The sequence below is a fragment of the Carcharodon carcharias genome, chromosome 30 (genome assembly GCF_017639515.1).
Source record: "Carcharodon carcharias isolate sCarCar2 chromosome 30, sCarCar2.pri, whole genome shotgun sequence".
Taxonomy (NCBI): domain Eukaryota; kingdom Metazoa; phylum Chordata; class Chondrichthyes; order Lamniformes; family Lamnidae; genus Carcharodon; species Carcharodon carcharias.
Window position 1 is genome coordinate 17878616 of NC_054496.1, and position 24799 is coordinate 17903414.

The 24799-nt window shown below is 46.0% G+C and overlaps 1 protein-coding gene across 1 annotated transcript; it reads right to left on the minus strand.

Moving 5' to 3' along the window:
* Positions 1-262: 262 nt before the first annotated feature.
* On the minus strand, positions 263-16989 carry nfil3-2 (nuclear factor, interleukin 3 regulated, member 2). Its single transcript, XM_041176945.1, has 2 exons — positions 16936-16989; positions 263-5067 (listed from the first exon to the last, which is right to left on the minus strand). Exon 2 carries the CDS (start codon positions 4932-4934, stop codon positions 3048-3050), a length of 1887 nt encoding a protein of 628 aa, XP_041032879.1. The 5' UTR covers positions 4935-5067; positions 16936-16989; the 3' UTR covers positions 263-3047.
* Positions 16990-24799: the final 7810 nt, after the last annotated feature.

Sequence of the window (24799 nt, forward strand, 5' to 3'; positions counted from 1 at the left end):
GGTACAGAGGGATCTGGGTGTCCTGCTACACGAGTCACAAAAAGTAGAAGGCAGGTACAGCGAGTGATTAGGAAGGTAAATGGAATGTTGGTGTTTATTGGAAAGGGAATGGAATATGAAAGTAAGGACGTTTTACTGCAGCTGTACAGGGTCTTGGTGAGACCACATCTGGAGTATTGTGTACAGTTTTAGTCTCCTTATTTGAAAAAAGGATATAATTGCATTAGAAATAGTTCAGAGAAGGTTCATTCAACCCCTTCATCCCGGGAATAAGTCATCTTATGAGGAAAAGTTGAACAGGTTGGGCCCATAGCCATTGGAATTTAGAAGAATGAGAGGTGAAATTATCGAAACATATTAGATCCTGAGAGGACTTGATGGGGTGGATACAGGGAGGACATCTCCTCTTCTGGGGGAGACTAGGACTAGGGGATACCGTTTATAAATAAGGGGTCCCCCGTTTAAGATGGTGATGAGGAGAATTTTTTTCTCTTAGAAGGTTGTTATTCTGTGAAATTCTCTTCCCCAGAAAGTGGTGGAGGCTGGGTTGCTGAATTTATTCAAGGCAGAGTTAGATAGATTTTTGATAGTCATAAGTTTTGGGGGCAGACAGAAAAGTGGAGTTGAGAGCACAATCAGATCAACCATGATCTTTTCGAATGGTGGGGTAGGCTTGGAGTGCTGAATAGCTTACTGCTGCTCCTAAGTCCTAAGTTTCTATGTCCCCCATATTTCTTTTAAAAGCTTTTTTAAAAATTTCCTAAGAAACTGAATACTCAACACCAACGAAACTAGTACATGATTCTGTATAGATTTTTTAAAAGTCATTTTCAGTTGTTTAAAATTGGGTTTCTCACATATGTTCGACTCCACACTCTGATTAAAAGTGCATAAATTTTGTGATTAAACCCATTTTCAGCCATATTAATCAAATTGTACCAAGTTAACACTCAAATATACCAAGGACTTGTTTTTAACGCTGATTAGTTAGATTCTAAAACACTGCCTGATTGCAATGGGTCATGGGGTAGTTTTACATTTAGCAATGTGCAAATGCACTTGAGCGAGAAATTGAGCAGCAAAAAACATTTCTGAGAACTTCTGCAATTTGACCACAATTTGCACTCAAGGTGGAAACTCTTGGCCAATGGCTCCTGTTCTCTGATGCTGTGATATCAGGTCACCAGCACATCGATGATCATGCATCACTCACTCTAGTGTAAAACTCCAAGTCATATTCTGACATTATGACATTTTTGAGTCCGCACAGCAAAACCTTTGGCATTTTTTTGCTGCTGCAGTTTGACCTAAAGGAAGTTGAACTAATGTGTTTTGTGAAGGGGCACCAAAAGTGGGTAGAGCAGTGGGTCCAAATTCTGACCTTTCAGCTTTGAGGACTGGGGAGACAAGAGTCTCCCAAGTGAACCATGTTTTGGGTGGTGAGTACGAAATAGTAAAGCAAGGAAGTTAAGAAAACCTGTACAAAACATTGGTTCGGCTTTAACTGGAGTATTGTGAAGAGCTCTGGGCATCACATTTAATGAAGCATGTGAAGGCTTTAGAGAGAGTGAAGAAAAGATTCAAAAGAATGGTTCCTGGGATGAGGATGTTCAGCTACGTGGATAGATTAGAGAAGCTGGGGCTGTTCTCCCTGGAGAAGAGAAGGTTGAGAGGAGATTTAATAGAGGTGTTCAAAAGCATGAAGCGGTCTGGGCAGAGTAAATGGGGAGAAACTGCGTCCCATTGGTGGAAGGATCAAGAACCAGAGGACACCCATTTAAAGCGATTAGCAAAGGAAACAATGGTGACAGGAGGAAAAATATTTTTTCACACATTGAGTGGTTAGGATCTGGAATGTACTGCTAAAGAGTGTGGTGGAGGCAGATTCAATTGTAGCTTTCAAAAGGCAATCGCATAATTATCTGAAGAGAAAAGATTTGCAGGGCTATGGGGAAAAGGCAGGGGATTGGGACTAGGTGCGTTGATCTTGCAAAGTGCCAGCACAGACACGATAGGCCAAATCTCCTCGGCGAGTGCTGTAACGATTCTGCGATTCTACGATACTACAAGTAGGACAATCCCAGAACTATTTGGATGAGCCTGTGCTCAGTGGTCAAAGGTTATAGGATGCAGGAAATAGCAAAGACCCAGTGGAGCTTCCAACCTGTGTTTGTAGCTTGGGGGCTGGAGAACTCCTGACCAAAGGCCACTGACCTGGAATAGTAACTCACGTCTCTCTCTCTCTCTCTCTCTCTCTTTCTGTCTCACACGACAGGTGCTGCCTAACCTACTGAGTGTTTCCAGCCCTTTTTTTTTAAAAGCCACATTGGTCCCACCTTGTGTCCTGTATCAGCTGAGCTTCCAATACTGGGAGCAAAGGTGGAAGAATGTTAATGCATTCCAGGCTGCCACCACCTGAAACCAGCTAGAGACTGAAGCTCACACAGATCAAATGGTGATCCGGATGCAAAAGCAACCATTTCACAGTGGCTCCATGAAGAGGCTTGTTTCACTAATCACTTCTACTCACCGAAATGACATGTAATAAATTGCTACAACTTTCCAATTCATCGACAAGAGTGCAACCAACAGAGCCAAGCTGCCATATAGCAGCGAGAGATGGGTTAAAATAGCATGGGGCTGTTGGTTGTCAGAACAGAAAATCATGGATTTGAGCCCTCGTCACACAGACATTGATTGGTTTTGGTTCTAGATCTATTCAGATAGACCAGGAGAATCCAGGTTGCCACTGGTCTATTGGCTGGCGAGACTTGCTTACCTTAATCTCAGGACAAGCTTATTTGAACTTAATTGCGTCCATATAATCTGATCAACTTGGACCAGTCCCTGAAACATTGAAGGATCTGGACACAATGTCCCACCTGACAATTCCAGTGTTGACCTATGCCTGTTTGCCAGTCTTCTAACATCACTGTGCTGGTATTCAACAAGGAGGAGAGCACCCTTGTCATTAAATAGTTTCGGCCATTCAGACTAACTACTGTCCACCGTTTACATCTTTACAACTGTGTTTCTCCATCTTTCTCTCATCCTTCTGTGGGACTGACTAAATGGTTCCTCTTGTGAAGGGACAGTTTCTCGGGTGATTGCACAGTATTCCGCTCAAAAGCCTTGAAGTATGCTGCTTTTACAGCGTGGAGGCTTGAGCTGGTTGATGTATTTTGGTAGTTCTGGTGGCTATTGGTCCCATTGGGAACATGCCCCTGTAAGTTATTTAATCCTCCTGGCTGACACTGCAATGTTTTAATATCTAGAAGCCCTGATTTTCTCCAGAGTTCACCCTCATCAGTGACCGAAATGTAATTCTTCATGATACAACCATCAAAGGTGGAATTTTGATGGAAACTATTGTGTTTCTGCAGGGCAAGTCCTGGGTCACTAACTTGCTGGGAATGGTCTTGGCCATAGACTTGCTGCTCATTGGCTAGCATTGCTCTTACTTTCAGGCGCAGTTTATGTGGAAGGGCTGTTCTTCTGACCTCCTGGTGTGTGCCAGAGTGCACGAGTGTGTCATAGCCCAAACCGTCAACTTTCTCTTGACTATCACTATCTGAACCTTCAGAAAGGGTACAGTCTGATACCTTATCCGTGGTAATATTGGAGTGTGTGATAGCGCCTTGATCAGACACTCGTGGCACCTCAATAACCGAACATGGGGTGAAGGGGCATTCCAATGGCTCTTGCTTCCCAGTCTGAGAATTGTGGGAGGTGGAGCATTGAGGGAACTTGCTGTCAGGACATTGGGAATCAGATTCTACAAGCTCCCCATCCTTGCTGGTGGAATGCAGGGAATGTGCACCTTCCAACACACCGAATGGCCCTTTGGCTGAATGCTCGGTAGGAGGCTTCTTAGAAATCTCAATAACAGACTCTTTCGGCAATAGGTGGCCTTGTAGCTTCTGTGCCTCGGTGTCTGAAAGCTCACGAGAATACTGCTGAGTAAAACCAATCAAGGAAGGCGGATCATGTAGCTCCCTGACAGTGAGCGGCTTTGCCGAGATGGTGTGTCTCACTAACTGTGCGTAACCTAATCCGTGGCTCATAAGGGCTGCCTGGCTATGTTGAGGCACAGCAGAAGTAGGATGAAAGTCCTCTCGTTGGGCAGAATGAGTTTGAACATCTTCTCCATACCCTTGTGCCCTGTACTGAATAATGTCCCTGGGCACAAGGTTATACTTCACTGGCTCCTTATAATTTATGAATTCAATGTCATCACAACTCCTTAGCAAAGATGCTGCCTCGCCTCCCTCGTAGGTGACCCGCACACTCACAACCTCCTTGATGTCCTTCATCAGGTCCCTGTCCACCAAGTTGTCATCTTGCTTGACATCCCCGTGAATCACTGGCTCTGGGCTGTCCCCAGTGCTCGATAATCCATCAGAAATGTCGGAGAGAGAGCCCCGGGGTGAATACTTGCTCATTGGCGTGAATCCACCCCCTCGGCTCGAGTGCTCAGCCTCCGAAGAATCAGAGTTGAGGAGCACGCTGGAAGTGTTTGAAAAGCTGCTGTAATAAGAGCTCACTGAGGTCCCTGCCAACTGTCGGCTCTTCTCTGTGTACGCAGCAGTGGTTATCAGCCCAAACCTCAGCTTCAAGGCCAACAGTTCTGATTTCAGCCTGACATTTTCCTCATTGAGTGCCAGGACTCGATTCTCCAAGACCATGTCGCTGATCCTCCTCTTCTCCCGCGACCTCTTGGCGGCTTCGTTGTTCTTGCGTCTCTTCTCCCAGTAGCTGGCGTCTTTCTTCTCGTCAGAGATGAACTCCCGCTTCCTCCGGCCGGAGCTGCTGGGTCTGCCCTTCACCGGCCTGTTTCTCTGGGCCAACCCTTCACTGTAAGAGCCGAGAGGCTCCGAGATGCAGAGAGATGCTGAGCCCAGGTTCTCCATCTCGGAGTAGTAGCCGGACTCCATTGGGGGGTCCTGGGCAACTCGAGCAAGCTTGCTGGACTAAATATCAGGGGTTTTCTTCCAGTGGTTCTAAGACTCAATTTTGAGACCGATGATTCCTGCCATTTTGAAATGATGTCAAGTTCCTTCAATTGGCCTAAGAGGAATACAAAACATATTGACTTTAATGTTCATTCATATATTCCACATTCAACTACTAAAAGAGAAAACATGAGAGATTGGCAATGACTCCCTTTCGGGAATTCCAAAACAGGGAACATAATGTTAGAATTTGAACAAAAAGCAAATGCAGAAATCAGCCAGATCACCATTGCTTTTCCAGTTCTACTCCTGGGACATTAATGGATGTGGACAATGGGTGAGGACAGAATCAGGATCAACTGTGATTTCCCACATGGTCAAATAACTCTCACACTCAGAGGTCAGAGGCTGGGAATTCTGCAGAGAGTGACTCACCTCCTGACTCCCCAAAGCCTGTCCACCATCTACAAGGCACAAGTCAGGAGTGTGATGGAATACTCTCCATTTGCCGGATGAGTGCAGCTCCCACAACACTCAAGAAGCTCGACAACAACCAGGTCAAAGCAGCCTGCTTGACTGGCACCCCAGCCACCATTTTCAATTCTCACTCCCTCCACTACTGATGCGCAGTGTGTACTGTCTACAGGATGCATTGCAGCAACTCATCCAGGTGCCTTCAAGAGCACTATTATCCTCTACCACCTAGAAGGACAAGGACAACAGCAACTGGAAGTTCCTCTCCAAGCCACTCACCATCCTGACTTGGAAATATATCGCTGTTCCTTCACTGTCACTGGGTCAAAATCCTGGAACTCCCTCCCTAACAGCACTATGGGTGTACCTACATTCAAGGCGGCAGCTCAGAACCACCTTCTCGAGGGCAATTAGGGATGGGCAATAAATGCTGGCCTAGCCAGTGACGCCCACATCCCATCAAACAATTCTTTAAGAACTCAACACAAGAAATGGCTACTTGGAAGGTACAAGAAAGGAGTCCACAGCTTAAAGTCATGGCAGTAAAGAAGGAATGAACAGCGAGAGGAGGCCATTGGCTTTATGAGACATGTTAGGGGACATGTCTGAATCATCACAAAAAGGGTTGTCAGGAAATAGAGACTTCCCTAGGATTCCATTTGAAAAAAGTCAGATGAGGTGTTTGAAAGGGGGATAGGTAATTGGGAATAAAGGGTGTGGAGGAAGGAAAAGGAACAGGGCCCAATGAGATATGGAGTTGCTGTGGCAAACTCCTTGCAAAGCCAAATTGATGGGTATGTCCAGGGTGGGACAAAGCCATTCAGGCCATGGACCTTGCTGCACTGACAGTCCATACCCGATTATTATGAGCATCCTTCATGCTGTCCTGACACCTTTAGGGTAAGAGAATGGGAGACTAGGTATTGATAAAGAGGGGTGGGGGGGAAGGGAAAATGGAAAAAAACTGCAAGTGTTGGACATACACAGCAGCTCCTTTAAAGGGTCAAGATAGGTTAGTGTTATGGGCAGAGATTCTTCAACATACTCAAGCAGGATCTTGCCAGAACTGGTCATCTCGGGGGGGCGGGCGGTTGGGTGGGTGGGGGGGGGGGGGGGGGGGGGGGGGGGGGGGCGGGGGGGGGTGGGCGGTGGCGGTGCAGGTGAGAGAGACAGGAGGCGAGAGGAGAGAGGGAGAGAGGCAAGAGACAGGGGGTGGGAGGAGAGAGATGGCGGGGGTGGGAGGAGAGAGAGACAGGGGCGAGAGGAGAGAGAGAGATGGGGGGGGGCAGGAGGAGAGAGAGGGAGACAGTAGGTTGGGAGGAGAGAGAGTCAATAGGGTGGGAGGAGAGAGAGATAGGGGGCAAGAGGAGAGAGAAGAGAGAAAGAGAGAGAAAGAGAAAAAAAGAGAAAAGTGAGAGAAAAGAGAAAGAGAAAGAGTGAAAAATAAAGTGGAAAATGAGTAAATTAGGATAAATAGTGGGGCTGGGGGTAGTGGTAGTGGAAAACGAGTGAAATTAAAAGATGGTTTGTCTTTCTCAAAATCTCAAATCAATGGCAGGACTCAGTCCAATGGTAATATTCAAGGTGAAATAGTGAGCCCTGAGCTCATCTCACATCCCAGTCAGGCCAACCTGTGACAGGTGAACATGTCCACCATAACCCAGAAAGGACAGTCTGGCTTCCTGCTGGGCCTGGGCATGTATGTCGTGAACAACAGGGAAAAGGGATCATTCTACACCCACAGGTGATGCTTGTGCAGACTGAAATAGGTCAGGGGAGAATGAATATGCGGCAGCTTAAGAGTCCAAGCCAAGTGGGGTTATGTACCTTTAGTAAATGAGGTCAAACCAAATGGTAAATAGCATTGAGCAGAGATTGCCCCATGGCCCCAAAATCAAGAGGAAACGTAGATTTTGAAACACAGCAAAGCCGAAAGCAATGCCAGTGAGAGCTGGCTGATGTAATCCAGCCTTTGTCTCAAAGGACAGGAAAAATAGGTCAGCAGCATTAACTGGACCAGTGCATTGCAATGAGGCTTTGGGCTAAAATTAAACTCCGTGCGTTTGGACCCAGCAGAGAGCAGGGTTAGGTACATTATTATGGCCATAGATCTTTCAAAGAATGAATTTGATTTTTCAAAGCATGAAATTATTATTTTTTTTACATCAAAAGTTTCTTCCCACTGGCTGAATCTGGATCCGGTCCAAGTGTTTCTTTAACTGGCCTCTCCCCAGGATGATGATGGAGATCTGCAATTGGCTCGGGGAGGGGGTGTTTCAGAGAAGGGACAATGGCCAGTGGTCCTGTGCTTTGGCGTGGACTGAGTGAGGATAGGACTGGAATAAAACCAAGTAAAAATGTGCTGGAAAGACTCAGCAGGTCAGGCAGTATCTGTGGCGAGAAACAGAGTTAACGTTTCAGGTCGATGACCTTTTATCAGGTGTGGGCTTGGCTCAATAAAGGCTGAAGCCTGTCCTGATCAAGGGGACAATGAGGTAGTGTTTCTGTCCTGATCTGGCCTGTGTGTGTGTGTGGGGGGTGTGTGTGATGTGTGTGTGATATGTGGTGTGGTGTGTGTGTGTGTGTGTGGTGCATGTGCTATGTGTGTGTGTGTGGTGTGTGTGCGGTTTGTGTCGGTGTGTGGTGTGTGTGTGATATGTGGTGTGGTGTGTGTGTGTGTGTGTGTGTGTGGTGCATGTGCTATGTGTGTGTGTGTGGTGCGTGTGCGGTCTGTGTGGTGTGTGTGTGTTGTGTGTGTGTGTGTTTGGTGTGTGGTGTGTGTTGTGTGGTGTGTGTGTGGTGTGTGTTGTATAGTGTGTATGTATGTATGTGGTGTGTGTGTGGTGTGTGTTTGGTGTCTGGCGTGTGTGTGTATGTGTTGTGTGTTGTGTGTGTTGTATGTGTGTGTGTGTGCTGTGTGTGTGTGTGCTATGTATGCGTGGTGTGTGTGTGCTATGTGTGTGTGTGTGTGGTGTGTGCGTGTGTTGTGTGTGTGTGTGTGTGTGTGTGGTGTGTGTGTGTGTGGTGTGTGTGTGTATGTGGTGTGTGTGGTGTGTGTGTGGTATTTGTGTGTTTTGTGTGTGTGTGTGTGTGTGGTGTGTATGCATGGTGTGTATGTGGTGTGTGTGTGTGTGTGCGGTGTGTGTGTGTGTGCTGTGTGTGTGTGTGCTATGTATGCGTGGTGTGTTTGTGCTATGTGTGTGTGTGTGTGGTGTGTGCGTGTGTTGTGTGTGTGTGTGTGTGTGTGTGCTGTGTGTGTGTGTGCTATGTATGCGTGGTGTGTGTGTGCTATGTGTGTGTGTGTGTGTGTTGTGTGTGTGTGATGTGTGTGTGTGTGTTTGGTATGTGGTGTGTGGTGTGTGTTGTGTGGTGTGTGTGTGTTGTGTGTTGTGTAGTGTGTATGTATGTATGTGGTGTGTGTGCGGTGTGTGTTTGGTGTCTGGCGTGTGTGTGTATGTGTTGTGTGTTGTGTGTGTTGTGTGTGTGTGTGCTATGTATGCGTGGTGTGTTTGTGCTATGTGTGTGTGTGTGTGTGGTGTGTGCGTGTGTTGTGTGTGTGTGTGTGTGTGTGGTGTGTGTGTGTGTGTGGTGTGTGTGTGTATGTGTTGTGTGTGGTGTGTGTGTGGTATGTGTGTGTTTTGTGTGTGTGTGTGGTGTGTATGCATGGTGTGTATGTGGTGTGTGTGTGTGTGTGCGGTGTGTGTGTGTTGTGTGTGTGTTTTGTGTGTGTGTGTTGTGTGTGTGTCGTGTCTGTGTTGTGTGTGATGTGTGTGTTGTGTGTGTATGTGTATGTGTGTGTGTTATGTGTGTGTGTGATGTGTGTGTGTGTTTGGTGTGTGTGTGGTGTGTGTGTGTGTGTTGTGTTGTGTGTGTGTGTTGTGCGTGTTGTGTGTATGTGTTGTGTGTGTCGTGTCTGTGTTGTGTGTATTGTGTGTGTGTTGTGTGTGTCGTGTGTGGTGTGTGTGTGTTGTGTGTGCTGTGTGTGTGTTGTGTGTGTGTGTGTGTTGTGTGTGTGCCTAAGTGTTGTGTGTGTGTAGTGTGTATGTTGTGTGTGTGTGTTGTGTGTATTTGTTGTGTGTGTTGCATGTGTGTTGTGTGTGTTGTGTGTATGCAGAGTGTGTGGTGTGTGTGTTGTGTGTGTGTGTGTTGTGTGTGTTGTGTGGGTGTTGGGTGTGCGTGTGTATGTTGTGTGTCATGTGTGTATTGTGTGTGTGTATTGTGTGTGTGTGTTGTGTGTGTGTTGTGTGTGCACTGTGTGTGTGTCATGTGTGTGTTGTGTGTTGTGTGTGTGTTGTGTGTGTGTGTTGTGTGTCGTGTGTGTGTGTGTTTTGTGTGTGTTGTGTGTGTATGTGTGTATGTATTGTGTGTGTGTGTGTTTGGGGTGTGGTGTGTGGTGTGTGTTGTGTGGTGTGTGTGGTGTGTGTTGTGTAGTGTGTATGTATGTATGTGGTGTGTGTGTGGTGTGTGTTTGGTGTTTGGCGTGTGTGTGTGTTGTGTGTTGTCTGTGTTGTGTGTGTTGTGTGCTGTGTGTGTGTGTGCTGTGTATGCGTGGTGTGTGTGTGGTATGTGTGTGTGTGGTGTGTGCGTGTGTTGTGTGTGTGTGTGGTGTGTGTGTAGTGTGTGTGTGGTGTGTGTGTGTGGTGTGTGTGTATGTGGTGTGTGTGTTGTGTGGGTGTTGGGTGTGCGTGTGTATGTTGTGTGTCATGTGTGTATTGTGTGTGTGTGTTGTGTGTGTGTTGTGTGTGTGTTGTGTGTGTGTTGTGTGTGTGTGTTGTGCATTGTGTGTGTATGTGTTGTGTGTGTATGTGTGTGTTGTGTGTGTGTATGTGTGTGTGTGTGTTGTGTGTCTTGTGTTTGTGTGTTTTGTGTGTGTTGTGTGTGTATGTGTTGTGTGTGTGTGTGTTTGGGGTGTGGTGTGTGGTGTGTGTTGTATGGTGTGTGTGGTGTGTGTTGTGTAGTGTGTATGTATGTATGTGGTGTGTGTGTGGTGTGTGTTTGGTGTTTGGCGTGTGTGTGTGTTGTGTGTTGTCTGTGTTGTGTGTGTTGTGTGCTGTGTGTGTGTGTGCTGTGTATGCGTGGTGTGTGTGTGGTATGTGTGTGTGTGGTGTGTGCGTGTGTTGTGTGTGTGTGTGGTGTGTGTGTAGTGTGTGTGTGGTGTGTGTGTGTGGTGTGTGTGTATGTGGTGTGTGTGGTGTGTGTGTGTTTTGTGTGTGTGTGTTATGTGTGTTTGGTGTGTGTTGTGTGTGTTTTGTGTGTGTCTTGTGTGTGTGTGTGTGTGTGTGGTGTGTATGCGTGGTGTGTATGTGGTATGTGTGTGTGTGTTTGGTGTGTGTGTGTTGTATGTGTGTTGTGTGTGTGTGTTGTGTCTGTGTTGTGTGTGTTGTGTGTGTTGTGTGTGTATGTGTGTGTGTGTTGTGTGTGTGTGATGGGTGTGTGTGTTTGGTGTGTGTGTGGTGTGTGTGTGATGTGTGTGTGTTTGGTGTGTGTGTGTTGTGTGTGTCTGTGTTGTCTGTTTTGTGTGTTGTGTGTGTGTTGTGTGTGTGTCGTGTCTGTGTTGTGTGTATTGTGTGTGTGTCATGTGTGTGTTGTGTGTGTTATGTGTGTTGTGTGAGGTATGTGTGTGTTGTGTGTGTTTGTTGAGTGTGTTGCATGTGTGTTGTGTGTGTGTTGTGTGTGTTGTGTGTGTCATGTGTGTGTTGTGTGTGTGTGTTGTGTGTGTGTGCTGTGTGTGTGTCATGTGTGTGTTGTGTGGGTGTTGGGTGTGCATGTGTATGTTGTGTGTCATGTGTGTATTGTGTGTGTGTGTTGTGTGTGTGTGTTGTGTGTGTGTGTTGTGTGTGTGCGCTGTGTGTGTGTCATGTGTGTGTTGTGTGTTGTGTGTGCGTTGTGTGTGTGTGTGTTGTGTGTGTGTTGTGTGTGTTGTGTGTGTGTGTGTTGTGCATTTTGTGTGTATGTGTTGTGTGTGTGTTGTGTGTGTATGTGTGTGTTGTTTGTGTATGTGTGTGTGTGTGTTGTGTGTCTTGTGTGTGTGTGTGTTGTGTGTATTGTGTGTGTGTGTGTTTGTGTGTTCTGTGTGTGTGTTGTGTGTGTGTATGTGTGTGTTTGTGTGTATGTGTGTGTTTGTTGTGTGTGTGTTGTGTGTGTGTGTGGTGTGTGTGTTGTGTGTGTATGCATGTGTGTGTGTGTGTTGTGTGTGTGTGTGTGTCTGTTGTGTGTGTGTATGTGTCTGTGTGTGTGTGTTGTGTGTGTGTGTTGTGTATGTGTGTGTTGTGTGCTGTGTGTGTGTATGTGTGTTGTGTGTGTGTGCTGTGTGTGTTTGTGTGTGTGTGTATGTGTGTAAGTGTTGTGTGTGTGTGTTGTGTGTATTGTGTGTGTGTGTGTTTGTGTGTTCTGTGTGTGTGCTGTGTGTGTGTATGCGTGTGTTTGTGTGTATGTGTGTGTTTGTTGTGTGTGTGTTGTGTGTGTGTGTGTGGTGCGCGTGTGTGTTGTGCGTGTGTGTGTGTCTGTTGTGTGTGTGTCTGTGTCTGTGTGTGTGTGTTGTGTGTGTGTGTGTTGTGTATGTATGTGTGTTGTGTGCTGTGTGTGTGTATGTGTGTTGTGTGTGTTGTGTGTGTGTTGTGTGTGTGTGTGTTGTGTATGTGTGTGTGTTGTGTGCTGTGTGTGTGTATGTGTGTTGTGTGTGTTGTGTGTGTGTGTTGTGTGTGTGTGTGTATGTGTGCGTGTATGTGTGAACAAGCAAACCCACACTCAGATCCTCGAGCCAGTGTTTTCCAATCCTGCCCCACACATTCCTGGAAAGACTCCCTTGCCTGGCCGGAAGAAGTAAACAAATGAGCATCTGCGTTTTTACTAAGATTTAGGGTGCCCTAGATTTCTTGGTGGCCGAGATTCATCAGACCCGCACTCCAGAGGCAGGAACCAGGCTGAGCACAATAAGCTGTATTGAAGTCGCCTGTTTGTTGAGAGACTGCAGCCCGGACTGCATCAACTGTTCAACTTCACCAGGCAGCCAAGGCTCATGGCCAGCAAGCTATCTCACTGGAATGATTCCATGAGAGGAGATGCAGACACCAGAGATGGCAGTGGGAGTGGGCAGGGGGAGTGGGCAGCGGGGGGTGGGCAGGGGGAGTGGGCAGGGGGAGTGGGCAGGAGGAGTGGGCAGCGGGGGGTGGGCAGGGGGGTGGGCAGGGGGAGTGGGCAGGGGGAGTGGGCAGCGGGAGCGGGCAGGGGGAGTGGGCAGGGGGAGCGGGCAGCGGGGGAGCGGGCAGGGACAGCGTCCCCACAAAAGGAGCCTTCTTTTTTTGCAAGTGTTTGACACGTTCCATAAAACACCCTCATCAGTAAAAATCACAAAGACGCAAACACTGAAGTACCAGTGAGTGAGGGTTTCTGTTTGGCGGACGCCATGTAAACACTCACTTCTCTCAGCAACACAACCCCACAGAGCCTGGGTACAGGCTGGCAAGAACCAAGGCTTCAGCACTTAGAAGGTGCTAGAATCTGTGCAAACCTGACTGCGTGCCACTTTACATGTGCCCAATTGCACTTCAAGTGTGTATCTCACTGTGTCAGTACAGGGGGGTGGTGTGGTGGTGATGTCACTGGGCTAGTAATCCACAGGCCCAAGTTAATATTCTGGGGACATGGGCTCAAATCCCATCGCAGAAGCTGGTGGAATTTAAATTCAATTAATAAGTCTGGAATTGGAAGCTAGTCTCAGTAACAGTGACCATGAAACTATCATTGAGATAAAAACAAAAAAAACTGCGGATGCTGGAAATCCAAAACAAAAACAGAATTACCTGGAAAAACTCAGCAGGTCTGGCAGCATCGGCGGAGAAGAAAAGAGTTGACGTTTCGAGTCCTCATGACCCTTCGACAGTTGCTGAGTTTTTCCAGGTAATTCTGTTTTTGTTATGAAACTGTCATTGATTGTTGTAAAAAACTCATCTGACCTGAATGCCCTTTAGGGAAGGAAATCTGCCATCCTTACCCAGTCTAGAATTGTGGTCAATTCTTAAATGGCCTAATAGGCCACTCTGTTCAAGGGCAATTAGGAATGGGCAACAAATGCCAGCCTTGCCAACAACATCCATGAAAAAATGAAGAAAACAAGTACATTTGTAACCCACTGTGTATCAGTGCAATTATACCTGACTGTTTATCAAAGTGCAGCATAACTGTACATCGTCGTGTGCCAGTGTAACTACGCTAGCATTTTTGCCTGCATTTTATATTAGGGATTCAACAGAAATGTTACATTTTTAATGAGCTGCTGGGTTTTCAAGGGTTTGATTTTGGTCTAAAGATTAGATGTGAAGTCTCAGTTAACCTCAGAAACAATGAGGCAGATGGAAAGATTCATCTCAGTGACATTTGGAAACAGTCCCTAAAATCTTATCACAGACATTCAAGTTTCACTGCTTCCCACGTTTATCAGCAGCAAGGATCAGTCAGACTGTAAGAAAGAATTACATCACCACAAAACCATCACTACAGTACACACAAGCTGAAGGTAAACAGCTAGCAGCTGTGCATGGTTACTTCAGTCCTTGTACTGTACAGCTAATGTATGTCTTGGTATTAACCTACAGTGTACAAGCTTGGGAAACCTTACAGCAGTCAGAAATCCAAACACTAGGTACATAGTGAGACAGGCTGTGTGTGGGTGATGGTGAAGGTGATATCAGGGAGTGGGACAGGTTATAGGTGGTGGTGATGGAGGAGCTGGTATCACTGAAAGTAAAGGGTGTGTGTGAGAGAGACAGAGAGAGAAGAGCTGATATCTATGAGTGAAAAAGGGTGTGTGTGGATGTTGGGGGAGTTGTTATCTCTGAGTGGGACAGACTAAGTGTGAAACAGATAGAGGATCTGGCATCTATGAGGAGGACAAGGTATGTGAGAATTATGGAGGAGCTGGTATCTGAGAGAGGGACTGGGTGTGTGGGTATGTGTGTGTGTGTGTGTGTGTGTGTGTGTGTGTGTGTGTGTGTGTGTGTGGTATTGGTGAGTGGGACAGGGTGTGTGTGTATGTGTGTATATGTGTGGTTTCTGAGTGGGACAGGGTGTGTGTGTGTGTGTGTGTGTGTGTGTGTGTGTGTGTGTGGGTGTGATATCTGTGAGTGGGACTGTGTGTGTGTGTGTGTGTGTGTGTGTGTTTAATCTCTGAGTAGGATTGTGTGTGTGTGTGATATCTGTGAGTGGGACTGTGTGTGTGGTATCTGTGAGTAGGACTGTGTGTGTGCGTGTGTGTGTGTGGTATCTGTGAGTAGGACTGTGTAGGTGTGTGTGTGTGATATCTCTGCGTAGGACTGTGTGTGTGGTATCTGTGAGTAGGACTGTGTGTATGCGTGATATCTGTGAGTAGGACTGTGTGTGTGTATGTGTGTGTAATCTCTAAGTAGGACTGTGTGTGTGATATCTGTGTGTAGGACTGTGTGTGTGTGTAATCTCTGAGTAGGACTGTGTGTGTGATATCTGTGAGTAGGACTGTGTGTGTATGTGTGTGTTTGTTTGTGTTGTATCTGTGAGTAGGACTGTGTGAGTGTGTGCGTGCGGTATCTGTGAGTAGGACTGTGTGTGTGCTATCTGTGAGTAGCACTGTGTGTGTGTGTGTGTGGGGTATCTGTGAGTAGCACTGTGTGTGTGTGTGTGTGTGTGTATGTGTGTGTGTATGTGTGTGTGTGGGGTATCTGTGAGTAATACTGTGTGTGTGTGTGTGTGTGTATGTATGTGTGTGTATGTGTGTGTGTGTGTGTGGGGTATCTGTGAGTAGCACTGTGTGTGTGTATGTGTGTGTGTGTGTGGGGGGGGTGGTATCTGTGAATGAGACTGTGTGCATGTGTCTGTGTGTGTTTGTGAGAGAGAAATGGAGGGGCTGGTTTTTGTGAGTGGGACAGGGTGTGTGTGCGTGTGTATGTGTGTGTGTGTGTGTGTGTGTGTGTCTATGTGTGTGTGTGATGGAGGAGCTAGTATCTGTGAATGGAGCCTGTATGTATGATGGAGGAGCCTGTATACAGCGGGGCAGGTTGTATTGTAACTGTTGATTAAAAGTCCTGTCTTCCGTCAAGCATCCACCTTACAGGTTTACTGTGGCTCTCTCAATGTACAGCCATGTGATGGATACTGTCATTGAGTTATACCCTCTCTCATCACACAAGCAGCATCCTTTTCATATTTGATTTCCCCATTGCTGATATGCAATGATCTGGATGCCTAAGTTCCTCTTTCAAAGTACACCACAGTCAATTCTATTACATAACCTACGGCTGTTATAAGCCATGTAAAGATATGTTTATCTCAATAGGGAGGGGCAGCTCCTTCATAGAGCACTCTCTCTTTGTCCTTTCAAGCAGGTGGAGTGAGGCTATATCTGGAGAAAAAAAGTACTGGCACCAAGTTAAATGTCACAATCTCCAGTGCCTTGGTTGTAATGCTATTTTTACACACAATTTTATAACAGACAGCATTGTTTAAATCACTTCCCTATAGTGAACTTAAAAATAGGTATTAAATACAGGCTTGTGAACAAAGGTCACAGTTCCTAGGTTAGCCAAGTAACCCAAGCCTTCAAGATAGGTTTTACATAGGATAAACAGCCCAGAAACAGGTCCCTGGCCCAACCCATTCAGACCAGCAAAGTGCAACTATGGCAGGTTTTAGAGCTCATTTTCTCTTGTCAGCCCCTATGCATTACCAGACAGGTATGAATTCATATTTCACAACCATCCTTGGTAAGATTCAAACTCACTACCTTTGGCTTAGTACTCCAGTGTCATAATGACTGCACCACATTACCCTATATGTAATATGACTGTACAAAAGCCTACTGCATTTATGTTCATTGTTTCAGTGGAAGTGTCAATCAAACCATAACATGGCACAGCAAAATTTCATGGCGACATTGTGAAACTTTAGAAACTGCAAGTGCTGAGTAACAGAGAACTACAGAAGAGGCTGGAAACACTCAGCAGGTCAGTCAGTGTCTGTCGATGAAGGAAGGGGGCTGACTCACATTCTAAACAGTAATTGCTACCTCTCTCTTTACAGGTTGCAGCTGCCTCACTGTCTACAATCAGCATTGCTGTTTGAAATTTTACAGCAGGTTTGGTGTTTGAAGAGTAGCTTCCTGTGGTCAGAGGTTAGGAATCCTGTGGTGAGTAACTCATCACCTGACTCCCCAAAGCCTGTTCACCATCTACAAGGCACAAGTCAGGAGTGTGATGGAATACTCCCCACTTGCCTGGATGAGTGCAGCTCCCACAACACTCAAGAAGCTCGACACCATCCAGGACAAAGCTGCCCCATTCACCACTTTGAACATTCACTCCCTCCACCACCAACACACTGTAGCAGCAGTGTGTATACCATCTACAAGATGCACTGCAGGAACTTACCAAGGCTCCTTCAACAGCATCATCCAAATCCACGACCTCTACCACCTAGAAGGACAAGGACAGCAGAAAGATGGGAACACCACCACCTGGAAGTTCCCTTCTAAGTCACTCACCATTCTGACTTGGAAATATATCACCGTTCCTTCACCGTCGCTGGGTCAAAATCCTGGAAGTCCCTCCCTAACAGCACTGTAGGTGTACCTACACCATATGGACTACAGCGGTTCAAGGAGGCAGCTCACCACCAGCTTCTCAAGGGCAATTAGCGATTGGTATTAAATGTTGGCCTAGCCAGCGAAGCCCACATCCTGTGAAAGAATAAAAACAAGAATATCTTTGGATTAATTTTTGCTGAAACCTATTTCACTGCCACAAGGAGTAGTTGAGGCAAGTTCCACATTCAAACCAGTCTCTGGGTAAAGGAGTTTCTCCTAAATTGCATCGATTTGTCAGTGATTGTCTTCTATTTATGGCCACTAGCTTTGGTCTCCTCCACAAATGGCAACATCTATATATTTTTTCTTCATTCTTTTATGGGATGAGGTTATCACTGGAAAGGCCAGCATTTGTTGCCCATCCCTAATTGCCCTTGAACTGACCTTGCTCGGTCATTTCAGAGGGCAGTTAAGAGTCAACCATATTCTACTCTTTCGAACCCCTTTGTGATTTTAAAAACATCTGTTCAGTCACTCAGTTTTTTTTTGAAAGAGGACAGTTCCCCAGCCTCTTCAATCTCTCCTGATGGCTATGAGTCTGACAAGAGTTTTATATTCTAAACAGGACCTGATCTTTTTTTAAATATGTTCTGTTGCTGACAGAACACTTTGTGCATTTTCCCTCTTTTCTGTTCACACAACATAGAACCAGAATTTGCATAGCTCTGAAGGTTAGGGAATCCAGGAAACATATGGTGTTAGGTTTATTTTTAAGACTGCAAAGGGAGTCAAAATAGATTGCATTCTGGAAGTAGAATGAACAAGTCTCACTCCGAATGAGAGAGAGTTGAAAGTCGCTCAGTTTCACGTCAGCTAGGTGGGCTCACGAAAAGGACAACCCTGCATTTATTTAGCACCTTTCATTTCCAAGGCCAATTTTGAAGTGCAGTCACTATTGTAATGGCAGCAAACGCAGAGGCCAACTTGCACACACAGCAAGATCCCATAGCCAACATGCAACTGGGTAACCCACTAAACTGTCTTGATGGTACTCGTCGAGGGGTAATCATGTCATGCAAATCAGTTCTACATGTGGCCTCTGGGATAGTGGAATTTGGTGGGCCAGGGGCAGGGAGGGTAAAAATGCCCACCAGCTTGCCCCACATCCGACTGCTGGCCAGGGACCCCCGCTGGGCAGCATGTGTAGACATCAACTGAGGAAGGTTCAAGGTCAACTGTGATGCCCTTTGTGGTTGAACAGCCTCCTGGGTATGCACACTTAGCCAAGTTACCAGACGCCAGTGGGCATCTATGGAATTGTATCCCAACATAAGTCTGTGCCATTGAAGGGGAGAAAGAGGTTTAACATTGAGGCTTACACGCTAGCAAATAGGAGTGAAGGCCTGAGTTGGTAGCACTTTCTGCAACCACCCCCCCCCCCCCCCACCCCCCCACCCCCAACCCATCCTGCCCCTTGAGTTCTGCAAGCAATCCCAAGAAATGGCCACAAAAATCTAAGGTGATGCTCCAATACAGAACTGTTGGGAGGTGCTGTCTTTCAGATGAGCTAATCTCTGTCATCTCTGATAGACATTAAAGATTCCATAACACTATTCCAGAGAACCACTGGGGAGCTTGTCCTGGCTATGTTCATCCCTCTGCCAAGATTGACAGGCCATTGTCTGACTGCTGTTGGGGTATCTTGCTGGGGACACATTAGTTACCCCATTTCTTAAATTTACCCCTCAGCTAATACCCAAAACAGATTATCTGGTCATTCAGCACACAAGTTGTGGGAACCCGCCACCTGACTTGGTTCACTGGCTGTCAAATGCTTTGGCACATCCTGGGAATTGAAAGGTGCTACATAAATGTAAGTTGCCTCTTCTAATTTGGAACAAACTAGGTTTTAAACCCCCGGAATAAATCCAAAACAGAACACCGCAAAAATGGCTCATACTCTGAAGCAGTTTCTCCTCAGGTTAAAATTGATTAAAATCCTGTAGCCACACAATCTTAGAAGCTGATTCAGCAATGAGAACTGGTCACTAATCTTGATTCAAATTTACCTGACAATACTGCTCACTTAATTACTGATTCAATTAATATCTCCCTGGTTAGGTTTTGTGAGTGTCCTTAACTTTTGTGTAAAATTCCTTGTCAAAGCTCAAAAAAAACCCTTAATACAGTTCAAACATCAGTAACCACAAGTCACTTAAAACAAAACCAGTTCGATTCCAGTATTGGAGTGAGTTTCTATTTAAAGTTTCTTTGTTACTCTCTCTCCTGTCCTTTACATTCTGTTAATGGGTAACTAATTCTGGTCGTCATGGGTATAAAATCCCCGCGCTTGAGAAGCCAAACTCCCATCCCCAATGGCAAATACATTGCAAAGTGCCATAAGGATTATTACACACAAAAATAGAGTCCCCGCCCCATTATAATGCACCCTGGAACAAGAGGTGCTTCAAATAAAGTGCGGGTCAAGCAAGGACCCCAATTCGCATGGTAAACGCAGGGTTAAATGGGACCGTCAGAGGCAGCCTTCATTTTTAGAATGCACTCCCACGCAACCAACGTACAATGTTTTTTTTCTACATAATACGAGTAAAGTTTAATAATAGAACAAGCAAGATATTAGTCCACTCTTCTGTCGCGCAGATCTCAAAAATAAACTGTCCAATTAGTCTGTGTCTCTCTGATTCTGCAATCAGTTCAATAGGGTTTCATTTATTTTCATAAAACCAAATATATAAGTAAATTAGCAATAATGCAAGCATTAGTATTTCAATAATCATTAATACGTGATTAATAATAATTCATGATTATTCGAGTTTCAAAACACAAAGAACGTATCACATCCCTTTAAAGTATTTTTCAGTGTTTATATGTTAGCAATCAAATATATATCACAAGTCTCTCTCCCCCCCCCCCCCCACCTCACATACACTCACGTTACCTACAATTCGAGGACAGCTCTCCGTCACTTAATTAGATCAACATGTACCAGACATCTACACCACGCTGACCCACTTTACACAGAAGTAGACAGAAAAGAGGGAGAACATTGCCAAGCCTGGTAAATTAGGCTGGCAGGATAAAACAGGGAAGAGACAAGAGAGATCATCACTACACATGTACAACGCTGAGATTCCACACTACCTTCCGCTAAGAATTAACACAAAGCATCCAAACTGTGAACTGTTCCTGGCTCTTTTCCTAAACATAATATATATACATTTCTATATCCAGATATGTTTGTTTCCCTGGGTGTCTTGCCTGTGTGGATATTGGAGTACCTTGTACCTTTCCTGGCTGTGTCCTTTGCTCTGGCTTGTGTGTTGTACCTTTGCCTTCCTCATTGCCAGGAACTGTGGGGATGTGTGTTAGTAGGTCGCCGGTTGCATAACAGCCACTTTACTGCCTAGTCACGTTTGAACAGGGCTTTTTTTCTCTCTCTTTTTTTTCCGCAGTGAGAAAGGGAACCTAGGCAGGAAGCCAAAGAGCTGGAGGAGAATTGAGAGAGAGAGAGAGAGACCTATCGCCAACATAAGGGGAGGGGAGCGGGTGATGTGTACAAGGGAAACATACACAATGGAAAAAAAGGCAGAGAATAAGAGGAGTGAGAAAGGGAGATGTGATGAATCCAAAACTGAACTGGAAACAAATAGCAATTTAAAGGCTTTCGGTAGCTTTCTCCAAACGTCGTACGAATAGATCTAGGGGGGCTTTGAGTGGGAGAAACCTTGTCTGGCGTGAAACATGCAGCATTCTCAAAATGGCACAGAGACAAAAGAGACACGGTGTTGGGGGGAGAGAGAGACAGAGAACAACCTCCAGTGTCACAGGGCATTCCTGTGTCGTTAAGCTAACGCACAAAGGGATTTCCCGCAAGTCTGGGACACACTGTCATTTCAAAGCTCAGAATGTAACGAAGAGGGTCCTCAGCAAGCAAATAGGCTCGCTTGGGTGAAACACAGAATGGTTGCAGCACAGAAGGAGACCACTCGGCCCGTCAGGCACCTGCTGGCTCTTTGCAAATCCGGCTCCCTCCGGCTCTTTCCCCTGCAGCCCTGCCCAGCTCCTCCCATTTCCAGGTGCTGAGCCAAACTCCTTTTGAAAGCCGAGGGTGAATCTGCCTGAAGCAAGCACTGCCCCTCCCCCATCCTTCACTGAGGTAAAAGTCTTACATCTGGAGGTGCCACACTTTGCTGCAAAGGATCTTTATATATGTGTGAGCCAGTCATGAACCCAGAGTTTGCAGTTTACAAGCAATAATAGACAGTTAAGGACAAGCTACCATTATTTGGATTTATCTGGTTGGAGTTGGGGGGAGGTGGTTTGCAGCTAAAATCACAATGATGCTTCAGACCCCAAGCCCACTGGCTGAATGGCCGCTTGTGGCCCAGTGAAGGCAGATCCAACTCCAGTCCCACTTCAGCTTTGAGTCCGTAATCTAGACTGGCATTCCCAAATGCAAGTATTGTGCTGTCAGAGAGTCTCTGCCCTGAGATGTTATCTGAGTCCCGGGCAGCTGTTCGAAGAGCAGAGGAGTTGTGCCCTGGCCGTTATCTATCTCTCAACCAACATCACCAAAAATGTGGTCATTTCTCACATTGCTGTTTGTGGGAGCTTGCTGTGCACAAATGGGCAGCCGCGCCTTCCAATGTTACAACAGTGACTACACTTCAGAAGTAATTACATTGGCTGCAAAGTGCTTTGGGTGTCCAACAGTTGTCAATGGTGCTATGGAAATGCAAGCGAGTTTACCTTTATAGATCTACACATTTAGGGTAAAGAAACCTTAGAGAGCAAATATCTGAATAAAACATTTATTCAGAGAGTGAAACTGTTTGGAATCATCCAAGTAGCCAGGAAATGCCGGCATCAACTCAAAAGTACAAATAGATGCCATGATGGGAGGGTGATCCTGACAGGGGTGATGAGTGCATGCCTTAAATCGATTATAGAATTATACTGCCCTGAAGGAGGCCATTCAGCCCTACATTGCCTCTGCTAGCTCTCTTTCCCTTTACTTTAAGGGAAATTGAGTGAACATTTAAAAATCATTTTCGATTCCGATTCCACCTCTTCCTCCATCCTGTTTCTCTCTCCACAGATTCTGCCTGACTTGTTGAGTATATCCAGCACTTTTTGGCTCTTATTTGAGTAGATTGAGCATCTTGCAGTCTCCTAAACCTCACTGTTCTAATGAAAAGAGTTCCAGTTTGCATAGTCTCTCCTCATAACTGAAGTCTCCCATTCTGACCTTCGTGAATCTCTTACTCACTAACACTATGGGCTTGATATCCATGCTGAGAGTGAGGCAGTGATTGGACAGAGGCCAGGTGCTACCTCCTTACTTCTATATATTGAAGCCAATGGAAATAAAAAAGTTGGTGGAGATATAAAATGAGCTATCACCCATTGTACACAATCGTAGAGTCGGTTGGTGTTGGTGTGTTACTGATCATTCTGGTAGTCTGAGTTGCTGTGGCAACATGCACGTTTTACATGCATGTTGTAGCCTGGAGCTATGGATAGTGATGGTAGAGGCTCCACCATTCATTCTATACATGGAATCCCTCCCGCTCTTACCGCCTGCCATTGGCATGTGTTGGAAGGATTTGCAGGTTGATGATCAATCTGATTGGCCACAATATGAACACAGCTTCTTTGATCATCAAGTTCTGGGGTGGACCCGGATATTCTGGTTCTGAAGCAGGGACACTACCCACTGCACCACAAGAACTGCCAGAAGCAACACCCACTCTTATATCTATTTTAATAACCCCTTATTATTTGTATTTGAACCCCAAAGTTTCATTTCTCCTCTGCTCATTGGCTGTTTCCAGAAGGAAAAACCAGTAATACTTGGGGAATGACTGGTACTGGTCCAAACTGGTCTTGTCTATCTTAAAATGGAACTCCAGTTTGGGCCAGAATTGGTCATTTCTGAGTTTTACTGTTTCTTCTTTCTGGGTTATATTCTAATGGAATGCATGACCTGGAGATGTTAAAGAAGAAAGACCTGCATTTATATAGCACTTTTCACAACCACTGGACATCTCAAAATGCTTTACCGCCAATGAAGTCCTTTTGAAGTGCGGTTATGTAGGAGACATGGCAGCTCCCACAAACAGCAATGTGATAACGGCCAGATAACCAGTAACCCCAACAATACATTCTGACACCATGTTTGTGGTGACTAGTGGCAGATTGAGTTGCTGCTATCAAGACTGTGACTCCAATTCCCATGGGATGACATCCTGGGCTAGAAGCTCTTCCACAGGGGAAAAAGGGAACGACTGGGAGAATCAGCTCAGCCTGTTTTCAGAGACCCCACCCTGCCACCTCACTCCACCCCCTACCCCCTGGCACCAGGCACCAGAGTAACACTGGCAAAGGTTTTAAGAAGTTTTGGTAACACGTCTGGGAAGTTTCCATCAATCAATCGATCAGTTTGAAATGTCATTGGCATCTGACACAAAAGTGCCTTAAACTCCAGTGCATTTTCACAACACAGTGCTCCGTATCACCTGCTTGACCTCTTGCATCCAATTAGAAGGTGCAGGTAATTAAAATATCCATTTTTTGGGTGAAGAATTGAGGCTGACTGCAAATGTGAGCTTGGCTGTTCCTGTACAGCTACTACACTGGCATCTACCCGGCTATGTGGAAAATTACCAGGTATGTCCAGTACACAAAAAGCAGGACAAATCCAACCCTGCCAATTACCGCCCCATCAGTCTACTCTCGATCATCAGTAAAGTAATGGAAGGGATCATCAACAAGGATATCAAGCAGCAATAATCTTGTCACTGACACTCAGTTTGGGTTCTGCCAGGGTCACTCAGCTCCTGACCTCATTACAGCCTTGGTTCAAATATGGACAAAAGAGCTGAACTCCCCAGAGTGACTGTCCTTGCCATCAAGGCAGCATTTGACCGAGTGTGGCATCAACGAGCCCTAGCAAAACTGGAGCCAGTGGGAATCAGGGGGAAAACTCTCTGCCGGTTGGAGTTATACCTAGCACAAAGGAAGATGTGGCTGTTGGAGGTCAGTCATCTCAGCTCCAGGACATCACTGCAGGAGGTCCTCAGAGTAATGTTTTCAGCTTAACCATCTTCAGTTGCTTCATCACTGACCTTCCTTCCATCATAAGGTCAGAAGATGATTGCACAATGTTCAACACTATTCACTATTCAGATACCTAAGCAGTCCTCTCCAAATGCAGCAAGACCTGGACAATATATAGGCTTGGGCTGACAAATGACAAGTAACGTTCAGGCCACACAAGTACCAGGCAATGACCACCTCCAACAAGAGATAATCTAACCAGCACCCCTTGACATTCAATGGAATTACCATAGCTGAATCCCCCATTATCAACATTCTGAGGGTTACCATTGACCAGAAACTGAACATGACTAGCCATATAAACACTGTGGCTACAAGAGCAGGTCAGAGGCTGGGAATCCTGCAATGAGTAACTCACTTCCTGATCCCCCCCAAAGCCTGTCTACGAGCTTCAAGGCACAAGTCAGGAGTGTGATGGAATACTGTCCACTTGCCTGGATGAGTGCAGCTCCCACAACACTCAAGAAGCTTGACACCATCCAGGACAAAGCAACCCACTTGATTGGCACCACATCCACAAACATTCACTCCCTCCACCACTGACGCACTGTAGCAGCAGTGTGTACCATCTACAGGAACTGACCGGGGCTCCTTAGACAGCACCTTCCAAACCCACAACCTCTAACATCTAGAAGGACAGAGGCAGCAGGCACATGGGAACACCACCACCTGGCAGTTTGCC